The sequence below is a fragment of the Chaetodon trifascialis genome, chromosome 1 (genome assembly GCF_039877785.1).
Source record: "Chaetodon trifascialis isolate fChaTrf1 chromosome 1, fChaTrf1.hap1, whole genome shotgun sequence".
Classification (NCBI taxonomy): domain Eukaryota; kingdom Metazoa; phylum Chordata; class Actinopteri; order Chaetodontiformes; family Chaetodontidae; genus Chaetodon; species Chaetodon trifascialis.
Genome location: NC_092056.1, coordinates 3,470,877 through 3,483,667, shown reverse-complemented (window position 1 = coordinate 3,483,667; position 12,791 = coordinate 3,470,877). Strand labels below are relative to the sequence as shown.

General features: G+C 46.2%; 1 protein-coding gene across 3 annotated transcripts in view; it reads right to left on the bottom strand.

Annotated features, from left to right (window-relative positions):
* Window positions 1-1,021: 1,021 nt before the first annotated feature.
* The window catches only part of mpped2a (metallophosphoesterase domain containing 2a), a 60,594-nt gene continuing 48,824 nt past the window's right edge, over window positions 1,022-12,791 (bottom strand). For all 3 annotated transcript variants that reach the window (XM_070959181.1, XM_070959166.1, XM_070959173.1), the window contains 3 exons: window positions 5,142-5,257; window positions 3,211-3,324; window positions 1,022-2,829 (listed from right to left, as the gene is read on the bottom strand). In XM_070959181.1, coding sequence (XP_070815282.1) covers window positions 2,711-2,829; window positions 3,211-3,324; window positions 5,142-5,257 — 349 coding nt within the window. In that variant the 3' untranslated portion in view covers window positions 1,022-2,710. The remainder of the gene's footprint in view (window positions 2,830-3,210; window positions 3,325-5,141; window positions 5,258-12,791) is intronic.

Sequence of the window (12,791 nt, the reverse complement as noted above, 5' to 3'; positions counted from 1 at the left end):
GTGAGCCAACTCCTCCTTTCCCCTACAATGGATTCACTGGGAATCTGTTGCTGACAGCAGCCCGTCGTGCTGTGCGAGTGGGAGGGAAAGGTGCGTTTGGCAGCACGGACCAGATTAACAGTCACAGTCAGGTTTAAGGGCTCTGCAGTGGTCAGCAAAAAACACTCGAGCAACATGCAAAACACACCAGAAATTACAAATGATTGTACTTTTGGTCACAGAAGAGGAACAAAGCCCATTTGACTGGGGAAACTCTGAAGCCCCGACAGTCTGAAAAAGGTCCCATTTTGGCTGAAAGCTCATTTGTCCATCAGCAGGTTACAGCCTGTTATGTCAAAAATACACATTGGTCTAATGTCTTTGTGTATTGGAACATGCAGGTTGCAGTTTGGTTAATTTTAGGCATCAAAGGTATTTCGTAAAGAAAGAAAAGGTCGTGGTTTAGGTTAAAATAACGACTTTAATTACGTCAGATAAGTGTATTTATGTGTATTTTGGGGACAATGGGCCTTCAGACCACTGGAGTAGCAGGCTGTTGGACAAATGGACTTTTGGTCCAGTGGGACACTTGTCAGATTTGGGATTTTGGAATAATAAACTGCAAAAATGATGAAAAATTTTAAAAAGAATTCATTATTTTTGTAGAGTTTCTGCAGTCAGTCTAAAAATCTAAAAACAGCATTAAATTTGGTGGAGGACACATAAAGACTCGTGTAGGACTTGTTCGTTAATGCAAAACAACCGCTTTGACCCACCTTTCTTCTTCTGTGGTGGCTTTGAGGATGCAAAAAGCAGCTTTTCTAAAAACCAAACGAAGCACAGCAGCAGCTCAGAGAGCTTTGTTTTTATTAAATAATGTCTTTTGAACCTCAGGGCCACCATACAATTAAGATGGCAGGATTTCCAGACACACTGTCTTCTGAGATTTTCACAACGAGCCAACTTGGTCTGCGGTGCTGAGGAGAAAGAAACTCAAAGCTGACGCTGAAGAGCCGTCTCATTAAAAACCAAGACAGAGCTTGATAAGTAAAAATCTTGCAATTTTATTTGCATATAAAGGCAGCTAAATATATCACAATGAACTGAAAGAGAGAACTAACATTTCCATGAAGAGGGATACAATCAGAGAAAGAGCGAGAGAGGAAGAGAGCACGAAAGAGCATTTACAGCGGCAAAGTTGAGACAACTATTGGCAACATTTTTTTTGTGCTAGCAAGATTGCATTTACACACAGTGCAAAATTAGAAAAAAAAAAAGCAATAAAACACAAATACTATCAGATTTACACTTTAAAGGACAACTTAAGCATGTTTAGGCAGGCGTGCTGTGGGGGACAAGCAGCACCTGTTGGATTGTGACTGACAAATTTTCCTCTCTCATCCGAAATGAACGTCTACCCGACCGAAGAGTCGATAGAAAAACATTAAAGAAACCTCTGAAGAGCATCTGATGGGAACATTAAAGAAACGTGTCAATCATACTTCAGGTGCACGCAGAAAAAAAATGCACCGGATCTTCTTTTTTCCATCAAACACAGCTTTTAGTACAGATGTTTTACAACATGAATATATAATATATATATATATTTTATACATACATTTTCCAAATTAGATCAGAAATCCTTAACGGGATGTTACAAAGTTAATTTTCCGGGTTGTAATTTGATAACTTCCTGTCCCTGCGTTCCTCAGGTGTTGTTTTGCGGGGATGATGGGTAATAAATAAGGACTTTTCTCTGAGCTTGCAGAGAGTGGGGCTCTAGCTGAGAACATTAAAGCTAGTTTAAGGCAGCGTCCCTGTCAGCCAATAAGAAAAGAGGAACTGACGAGAAAAAAAAGACCTAAACACAAAATATCAGATGATACAACATAAAACAATGGCGTCCACTGTCTGGCCAACGCAAACCAAACATGAAGAAATTGTACAAATTCACAAAGCATCATTTATCTTACAGATCTGACCAATATTTATCAAGAGCAAGATTGTTTAACCACAAAATCCCTCTGAAAAAGGAGAATACCGGCGCCTCTCGTAGCTCACGTGGACGTTCCCCCCAGAATTCTGCATCGCATGCTGCACTTATTTATGCTTTAACACTTCAAAATAAGCCAAGATGCGGATGTGATGGTACTGATGTACGGAAGGCCAGGAGGACAATAAACGAGCATTTTTATTTTTTAATAATCATAAAAAGCCAGCAAAAAGTACTTTCCTATCATAAAAAAACTATTTGTGACCTCAAGAATATGAGCTTGCTGTGTTGAAAAGGAATTGAGGGATTATTTCCTGGATGAGGATCCGTTTCTTTCCTGTCTGTCAGGTGATTAACAGGAAGTGGAGCGTCACACCGAGCAGCACTGATATAAAAATGCTTGAAAGCAGAAGATAAAACGTGTCTTCGCGCTGTGGAAGCTGTTTTTAGGACCTGATATCTGCAACTTCGCTGACAAAACTCTGAGAGGGAAACCTGCATCGTTGGCACAAATAGAAAAAATAAAACACCGGTATTCTCCTTTAACCCTCCCAGACAAACTCCCCCCACGCGCCCCCCGCCCAGCCCACGTCTCCAAACCTCCTCAATCTCAACAACAGCTTGGAGAAGACCAAAAGTTTTCAAAGAAACACTTAGAATTTTTTTTTAAACTTGACATATTTATAGAAAAAAAGTAGTTTATCCTGCCCGCGACCCCCCCACCCCCGTCCTCTGGTCTCAGGAGCTGGAGGGGTTGGGCAGGTCGAACACGATGGGGGGGTTGGTGGGCTGGAAGCTGACGGTGCAGGTCGACGCGTTGATAAACGTCGTGTAGCCGTCTGTCATGATCCCGTAGCCTGGGGGAGGAACAGGAGTCAGCGACAGCCAATCACGACCTTTCACCACCTTTACCACCACTGATTGGTGGTAAACAATAAACAGTAATTCTATGGATGTTAAGACGCTGAACATTTTGAATGTTCGAGTAACGTATTATTATAATAAAGAGACAGAGATATGAGTTCAGGAATTAGTTACTTGATGGGGAAAACATTTCCCGTCAACAAGCAGCAGCACTTTGTGGGTAAAAGATCCTTTTCTGTATTTGTAAACCTAAAATCTATGATTCAGACTACAACACCAGCTCCAAACCATCGTGTAAAAGGTGAATAGAAACAGAATTAAACCACAAACGAGCTGCGTGTCTGGTCTGAAGCTCTGGATTTCAGTCTCAGTACCTTCATGAATGCCTCCGAAGGCGTGAAGCTTGGGTCGCACCCTCTTCTGGACCGTGTTGAGCAGCTCCACGCAGCCGACCCGCTGCAGCTCCTTAGGAACCCAGTCTCGGAAACCTACACAAACACACACATTCACATTCTCAGTTCCCCGGACCGCGTCGAGCCCGATCCGTCACGAGCGATGGATGTACAGAACGGGTCGATGGGCTGAGCTACAGTAAAGTTTACTGGCTGCGATAATGTGTCGTCACCCTTTGTTAGCCGTCATCTGAGGCTCACAGACTCCAAGTTTGCTGGTTGAATCTGAGTTGTTATAAAAGGTCCATGTCTGCCCAGACTCAGATAATGAGACTTTGAAGGAATTCAATAAAAGGTATTAAACTGTCGCTATGCTTCATCACATGGTCCGTCATTTGAAGCTCAGTGTTGGCAGAACCAGCTGCAAACGTGGACGCTTCGCACACACGTTCAACCCGGCGGCACGGACGATGTACATCAGCACAGTTTCAAGATCAGAGTCACCAATTCAGGATCTGAAATACGGTCACAATCTGCCTGCTGTTCCTGAGTGATGGTTTGAATAACGGCCAGAAAAGCGTTTCTGCACAACATTATGATGACAGAGTGAAGCTGACCTTTGACCTTTTGGATTGAAAACGTCATCACTTCATCTTTTCACGCTGTGACACATCAGTGTGAAAACGTGTCATAATTAGCATATGGGTTCTTGAGTTATGGCCAAAAATGTGTCTTGTGGGGTCACGTTGACCTTCGACCGCCGAGCTCTAATCACTTCATCCCTGGAAGCTCGTGGACGTTCGTGCCAGACGTAACGAAATCCCCTCGAGGCGTTCCTGAGATATCAGGTTCACAAGAGGGAGGCGGACGTACAACCCGACAACACGATTCCTGCAGACACAGCTGTCGGTGGCATAAAAAACAGGTCTTTATATCTGCTGCAGGAGACGCCTCGTCGTAGTGGACGACCCCCCCCCCCCCCCCCCCCCCCCACCACCACCACCCACCACCACCCCCACCCTGCACTTTAGTGCAAAGACGGTATTTTTGCTGCGTCACTCCATGCTGATCCAGCTCTTCCTGTGGTCCTGTGGTTGTTAACTAAGCCACAGTTTGGGTGCGTTACTGAATGTAAACGGACGTTTTTGAACGCACTCCCAGTATTTGCAGCCTTTTCTAGTTCAGAACCTCTCTTGATAGTGAAGCCTGTAAATAAGCGAAAACCTCACAAATGTACTGCTTTTCATCTGAGTTGAACTGTAATCGAAACACATCCCGGCAGGTGAAACCTGTTCTTGATATTCCTTCCACAGTTGTGCAGTCACAGATTTTGTTTTTCCTTTTTGTCTCTTCCAGTTTTGAAGAGCCACCTACATCTTTAACTGCCCCCCCCCCCCCATAAGCCCCGCTCTGCTCTCCCATGGTCTCTCTCCAATTGTTTGCAGCGTCTGTCACACTGGTGCAAAATCGAGTTTCCATGCAATCAAACGGCCACAGCGGCTGCCGCAGCAGCAACGGCAGCAGCAGCCCTCCGTAGGCGAGAGGGAAGGAAATCACTCAATAAAGCCAGATGGAGAGCGCAGAGAAAAAAAAAACAAGCTGGGAAAAAACAACTGGGGCCAAAACAACTAGAAGGAAAACTGAATCAGTCTGCAGTGAAAAAAAAACAAACAGTTATGCATTTTCTTTTTCATAAAGCCAAACACAAATATTGAATCACAGAGCGTGTTCAGGGTGTTTGCTCCAGACACTGTTGGATTTACATGAAAACAGTGTTGACTATCACACACACACACGCACACACACACGGCCTGCTGCGACGCCTCCGGTGACTTCATACAGGTTTTGAATAACGAGGCACAACCTCATTAGATATGCTGATGTGGGGGCTGTGATTGGTTAATTGGACTCACCGAGCGGAGGTCCGTGGGTCATTAGGATGTCGATGCCTTCAGGGACGAGGTTCCATTTATCCAGCAGAGACTGACCTCGAGGCAGGTTGAACCCCCAGCCGTTGAACCACGGGGTCCTGCAGAGACAGAGGAGAGAGCGCATTAGCTCCACCGTGATTACAGCGAGAAGCTGAATTTGATATCCGGAAGCAAAAGACATCATCTCCTCCTGCATGCCATTTCTTAAAAGCTGCACGTTTTAATGCTTGTTAGCCAGTGCCCTTATTTATTAACTTCAGCAGTTTTCACAGCTTCATCTAATATCTGATTTTAAACCAAACAACTGCAAATGAAACTGAAACGTCTCCACGTGACGGACGCTGATGCACCTTTAGGAACGAACAGGGTTTTTTCTGCCAGGTCGTCGGTGCTTGTGTCCCCGACATGAGCGGAAAAATTCATTAAAATAGCTTAAATCTATACATGAAGAATACATTTAAAAGCATCACAAACTTCACCGCAAAAGGCTGAAAGGTAATGAAACTGGTGATGGCTTTTATTGTGAAGAGCTGCAGGAAGTTTTAAGTTAGCCTCAAACATAACTTTGGTTAGCGCCTGTATTGTTTATCTCAGCACATGCACGCAAGCGTCCACTCATGCAGGTGATGCAACTTGTTCCTGCTAATCTACAGGTGGCGGTAACACGCCGAGATGTGAAACAATACGCCACAAAACACAGAAGAGATTGATGCTTGCTTGATTATAGCAGCTTTAAGGCTGTCAATGGCTGATGTGCTTAAGACTAATAGCAACAATAGATCACCAAATAAGGTTTTCTTGTCTTGTTTCAGCTTAATGTGCATGAAACCTGAAATAAAACGACGCCACAACATGGATGTGTTACTGCTGTACACTTGCAGGTTATCCACACTATGTCGTGACAACACACGAGGTGGTTAATCACCACACACTTGAAACAAACGCCATCGATTGGTCAGACTACCTGCGAATAGGAGCGCTTGGTTTGATGCACCAGAGCCACAATCAAGTTGAATTAAATTTAGCAGCAAAAACTATATGGCTGACTGCGCAGTGCAACTAAATAGAAAAAAAAGTGCATTTCTAAACAGCAGGGAGCCACATCATGTGTCAACCACCATTCCCTCTGCAGCACGGGCTGCAGGTTGATTGACAGCAGCCGGGCCACCTCCGGCAGCCTGGATGGGAGTCTGCAGCTCCAGGGTGACAGGCAGCATCTCAGCCTTCCCCAGCAGACACAAAGAAAGCCTCGATCTGGCTGAGTGGGAATAAGGGATGGATGGATGGATGGATGGATGGATGGATGCGGGGGGTGAGAACAGATGAAGAAATAAAGCGAACCATGCAGAGGTTTGATGTAGGAGCGGGGGTGGGGAAGCCGAGGGGAGAAGAAGAAATCGAGTAGAGGCTGCTTGATAAATTGAGCCTTCATTTATCACAATAGTGGTAATGGCAGAAGAAGGCTGACAACAGAGGAAAGGAAGATAGATTATTGCCACATAATACCTCAGTATATAAGCTGACCTGCTGCAACAAGGCTAGAAAAAATCTTTTAATTTCAACTTGAGTTTAGCAGCGCAGAGCAGCAGAGAGTTAAACACGAAAAGAAGATTTTGGCTTCGTTATTCCCGGGTTACTTTGGGACAGAGCGCTGACTCCAGAGCAGCTTCCAGTCACTTAGCCACGCTGCTGCATTTGGTGTTTGACCGAGGGGAAATCAGGGCTCCACAAATATCAATTGCTTTGTTACAGTGAGGGATGAGGGATCAATACTTCCTGTTGGACAGGAGCGCCGAGCGGGGTGAACCGGAGGCCAAGCAGACTCCAGATGTGTAAAACATCTCAATCTCTGCTGGTTCACTTCAAAAACAAGCTCTTTAAGGACGTCTGCTGAATATAAGGCACAAAAAGAGAGAAAGCTCATTAATTCAGCACGGTGAGAAAGCAGAATTATAATGCGGTCTAAGCCCGTTCGGGTCTGGCGCTCGAACAGTATCGAGTGTTCCTGTGCTCGGGCAAAAAGGCGGCGGTGGCGGCGGCCCTGCAGCTCGCTCTTTGATTTGCTCGCTCAGTCGTTGCCTCGTTCTCTCGCTCGGTGGAGAGCTGAGAAATGAGGTTAAAAATGAAATGTGAGGAGCGTGCAGGGGAGTGAAGGCCACAGACTGAACTGATTAATTAGAACTAATCACACAAATCGGAGCTAATGGAAGTCTAATGGATTACTGGGAAGACGCGCCGCTTCTCACATGGAAATAGCGCTGCGGCGGCGGCCGCGGTGAGGAGAAACTTCGAAAGCAGTGAATCAGAGAGGAGCCGGCCCGGTCGGCTGGCTGCACACTGAAGGCACCGGCAGGGCATTAGTCTGGCTCTAGTTTTGACTAATAGCGACATGGCCAAACTTTGAAAAATGGCCGAACGCATTTATTTTCCCCCCATTCAGAAAAATAAATCGCGGTCTCTCGCAGCAGAAATAAATAAACAGCTGGAACGTTGATTTTGCTCCGTGTTTCACATGTTCTCTCCCGCATAAACACATTCATCTGGGAGATGAAACATAACCCCTGACATGAGCCGCGGATCCGGAGCCAACCAAAAGGTCCTGACTGAATGCAGAGCGGGACGCCGCCGCTCCACGCCACAATGGCCCCATTGTCCGCTGTCTGCCTATGAAATATACCTTCCATGCAAGTGCATTTGTTAACCTCCGCCAAGATTAATGACATCCCGGTCACATAAAGGAGAGACTGTTTCCTGTGTGGCTGTGACACAGGTTTTATTATACTGTACTGCTGAGTGTGTGTGTGTGTGTGTGTGTGTGCGTGGTGGGCAGAGTGCAAGTCCAGCAGCATCTGAGTAGGATGTGTGTCGAACAGAATGTACGCTGCCAGTGTCTCAGTCTGTTCTCAGTGTGTGTATATATGCAGAGCAGTGTGTGTGTGTGTGTGTGTGTGTGTGTGTGTGTGTGTGTGTGTGTTGTGACAGGACTACATTCGGAGCCCGGTCCTGCCTTGACACTCGCCATCTGGAACGCGTCGCCGTGGCAACAAAGGAGAAGCGTCTGGAGGCAGGCACAGTGGGAAGTGGAACAACATCACAGAAATAGAAGCAGAAGTAAGAGAAAAAGAAAAAGGAGGAGGAAGGAGGTGACGAAGAAAAGGAAGGTAAAAAAGAGGGAGGGGGTGGAAAGACGAGGCAGGAGCTTCACCTGACAGACGTCATGTGACTCCAGAGGAGGAGGCGTCCAAGTTAATATCGTCAAAGCTCCCTGCAGCCAGCGAGAAGAGTCAATGTACCAAAGTAAAAAAAATACTGTCTTTAACTCAAACATCCGCAGCTCTGAACAACGCCCCCCCACCCCCGGTGGAAACAGGTTAAAAATGTGCAGCTCGGGCTGGCGGCGGAGGTGAAGCAGACAGAAGCCATTTAGCCCTCGTGTGCAGAACGTCAATATTCAATTAGGCCAGTGGACATCATTAGGACGGCGGCGCAGCGTCTCTCCGGGCCTGACACCGCTCTTAACCCCTCTGCACCCCCCGAACTGCGCTCTGTAGGTCCCTAGACAGGCTAAGATCCCCCCCAGTACCCCCCCACACACACACACACACTGAATGCTTCACTCCTCTCATTACACCTTTTAATTTGACTCCTCCCTCCCTTAATGGATCATTTTAACCATTTTTTTTACACCTCAAAGAATTGAAGGTTTAGAGGATGTTTTTGTATCACTGATCCCCAAATTATTTCACAGGGCTGAGCGATAACTCGACATCTTTTACTGACTACTGATATGATCCATTGTGTTACTGTGTGACCAGATTCTGTTGTTAAATTAATGTGTCCAGTTACGTTGCAAAGGAAAGCAAAGTGGAAACATTGAGTTCATTTTCAGGGGAAAAAACGACAATCGGTTGTTTCAGACGGAGGGCAGGAACTAAAAACTAAGCACTAACTTCTACTCTAGAAACCAAATGAAAACACAGAATTATTAAGGCATGCAACCTTGGTGTTAGCGGTTAGGTCCACGACCTCGCTAGCAAAGTGCTCGTAGCTTTTATTGTCCTGTGGATAAACCGAGCAGCAAACGTTCAGCGCCGCAGTCTGACTGTTGACGTTTACGTTACGATTGTTTGCTTGGTTAACCACTCGCAAAGGTCAGCTGAAAATGAACTTTATCGTCTCAAAACAAGACAGAGTTCGTCATTTACGTTCAGCTGTCTTATGTGAAACCGTCAACGCTGATTTAACCAGCGTTAGTTGTGTTGCTTGTAGCTGTTCCACCATTATCCGACTCGGCTCCTCCAGGGCTGTACGCTTACTTTTTTAGGTGGTAGCACTGGTGCTAGCAAGTTAAAAATGTTAGTAGCACAAAGAAAAATTTAGTAGCACACACAGTCGGACAGTTAGTTAATGTGTTTATTGGCTAAATTAATTTGATACCAATGAGAAATTCTAACAATGTTGAAAAACAATTAAACTGATTCTTTAACCTTCATTTGTCCTCCGCCTGAACACAACAGGTTGAATTTAAACATTTTTAAACACGAAAAATCGACAGTGTTAAATTTTCAACGCGCATCAGTGAACTGACTGTGCTGGCCATCCGCTCGCCTGCCGCCATACAATACGTACAAAACATTGCCTTTTTGCTCTGGTCGTATACAAGCCAGGTGAAATCTTTTAACCACTGAGGGTTGAATCGATTCATTTTTGTATCTGAGGAGACAGGCCGGTCTGACGCGACGAGTGACGAAGATTCAGCGAAGTAGTACTATTTTCCTCCAAACGGCGTCTTTTATCCTCGTTGTCGTGACCTACCGAGGTAGAAACTACAGAAAAATACCTCTTCATTTCACTTGAGTCTTCTTGTTGTTCTTAGTTGTTGCGGTTGGTTTGTCACAAAAAAAAAAAAAAATTTATACAAAAGTCGCGGATTCCCGGCACAGATCAGCGAGGGCGGGAACGTCTATCCCGAAATGTAGTTCTTTTGTATTCGGATTGAGAAGGACAGTACACACAGAACTGCAACTCCCATGAAGCATTGTTCCAGCAACTGACGGATAGGACAAGGGACGGTAATATAGCCTAGTTTTCCCCACTACTTTTTTAGACATGATACCAGTGCAACACCGCCGCACTTGTGCTAGTGGTTGCATGATTCTCTTCGCACAGAAAGATTTTTAGTAGCAAATAAGACGGAAATTGTCGCACTGTACAGCCCTGTCCTCTTGACCGTTTAACAGTTTTTTCCGGCATTAATTTCTTGCATTTTTCACTCTTATGAACAACAGCGTTTGGTATTCAATAGAAGCTCTTCATGGTTTCCCCGGTTTGATCGATCTGAGCCACCTTTCTTAATATTGTGATATTAACGTCCTCAGAAGCACATGACTGTTTCTGGACCATTTTAAAGCTGCACAACCAAAGACCACAAATCCATACTGCATGCTGTTTAATGCGACCAGTATCATCACCCCCATTTGCTGAATTAGTATTTATGTGTTGCTTCTTTGGTATTCATGAACTGTTTGACTCAGTTTCTTGGACATTTTCTACTCCAGATATTTTCTGATCATTTAAATCATGCAGCCATGAGCCCTAACTACTGGTTATTTCTCTGGGAGGCTGTGGGGTTAACGAGCTCAGGTCCACCTCGTTTATCCTGCTCTTGAACCGACACACACTGAGGTGCCTTCGTTTACCTTGTGCAGCGCAGGATGTTTACCAAACACAGTGCGGACTCTCCTCACCTCTGGCTGGCTGACGCACAGCAGCACAGAGGTCGCAACAAACCTTTAGAAAGACGAGGCAAACTGTCGGTATCACTATGCCTGTTAAGACCCTAAACACATTCATTTTAGAGCCGCAAACACAATGCAAAAAGCTTTCAAGTCCTTCAAAGGTCACTGGAGTGAAGGGTAAAAGGTCATTGAACTAATCAGGAAATATCCTCTGGAGACCATGTGTGCTACCTAATGTCACGGAGGTCTGGCAAGCGCTTGTGAAGATAAGCTTCACTAAAGTGTCGGACAGACGCCAGCTCAAATAAAGAGCATCAACGCTCAGAGTTTCGGTGTCAGTCCCTCAGAAGCAAAGGGACAGCCTATTTTTGCGCCCACGTTTGCAAGGTTATACAATCATAGAGGCAGGAGCTCAGAGAACAGCCAGCAACCAGAACGGCAGGAAGTGGACCAGAATGCAATGCAGCCAACCGTAAGACTTGCTTAGATGAAGAGGCTGTCTTCATTATAGGTGCTTATGATCCCCCAACACATAGAAGAACTGCTATTTTCTTTCCTCAATGTCTCACTGTAACCAAATCTGGGCAACGGAGGAGCTGTAAAATGTTACTATCGACGGGAATTATGTCCAAATCTATGAAAATAAGAGCCAGAGTGCTGGACTGACCCTCAGCTAGACCCTAACAAGAGTGAGAACTGGCAGTAAACCTCACATTAGAGGGGTTCCCTGGTCTCTGTGAGCACATTTGGTCTGCAGAAGAAGAGAGCAAGAACACACACACACACACACACACACACACACACACACACACACACACACACACACACACACACACACACACACACACACCTACAAGACATGTTCCTGCAGGGCGAGACAGTGTGTGTGTGTGTGTGTGCGTTGGCCGCGTTCAGAGCAGAGATAAGATCGAAACATGTCTCAGGTAAAGTATGATCCTCCACCTAAAAGCTAGAGAACAACTGCACCCTGGGATATCAGCCCGGCGCTGAACACATGGCGGGACGAACAAGCTGCACCGTGACCAGCCCGGAGATAATAGGAGAGGGAGGGAGGGAGTGGAGAGTGTGTGTGCAGGTCCAGCGATCCATCGTGTCTGACCTCTGAGTCACAGCGGCCCCGGGGTCGGCGGGGGGAGGGGTCTAATTGATCAACCTGTCAGAACCAATGAGGAGGGCCATGTTAATGGGACTTTTATAAGCCCCGCGGGACGTACCACCTGACACTCAGAGCTGTATGAGTATGTGCAAAGCAGAGTGCATGCCCTGCGTGTGTGTGTGTGTGTGTGTGTGTGTGTATGTAATCCCAGAGCCCAGGTAGCCTTATTAAAAGGAGCCAAGTGGAGACTCTGGCTGGGTTTTGACAAATGGCCTCTCAACACCAAGGCCACCTTTGCAAACTTTGGGGACGAGGTAGAAGGCGAAGTCACAAGGGTGAAAGGGGCTATGTGTGTGTGTGTGTGTGTGTGTGTGAATGCTTGTATGGTTGTGTGTGTGTGTGTGTTTGCGTGTGTGCTCTGCTCTGCTCGGCCCCAGCACTAATAACCTGTGCCCAGTGACTGATGGAGTGTGGAATGGATTAATCTCGCTGCAGTCATGCTGCCAAACGCAGAGGCACTAAGGGTTAGCCACCGGACTTAGCCCGCTTAGGAAAGGCTACAACCATGGGGACGGGCTGGTTCTCACACACACACACACACACACACATGCACGCACACACACAAACACACACACACACACACACTCTCCCCAGGGTTTGTCTCCACGCTGAGATGCAGCCAGCTGCAGTTTGACCTGCAGGCCGCTAATGTAAAACAACCGCTGCATCAGCCAGCAGACACTTCGCAGCAAACACAGCTGCTCTCCACGACCCGGC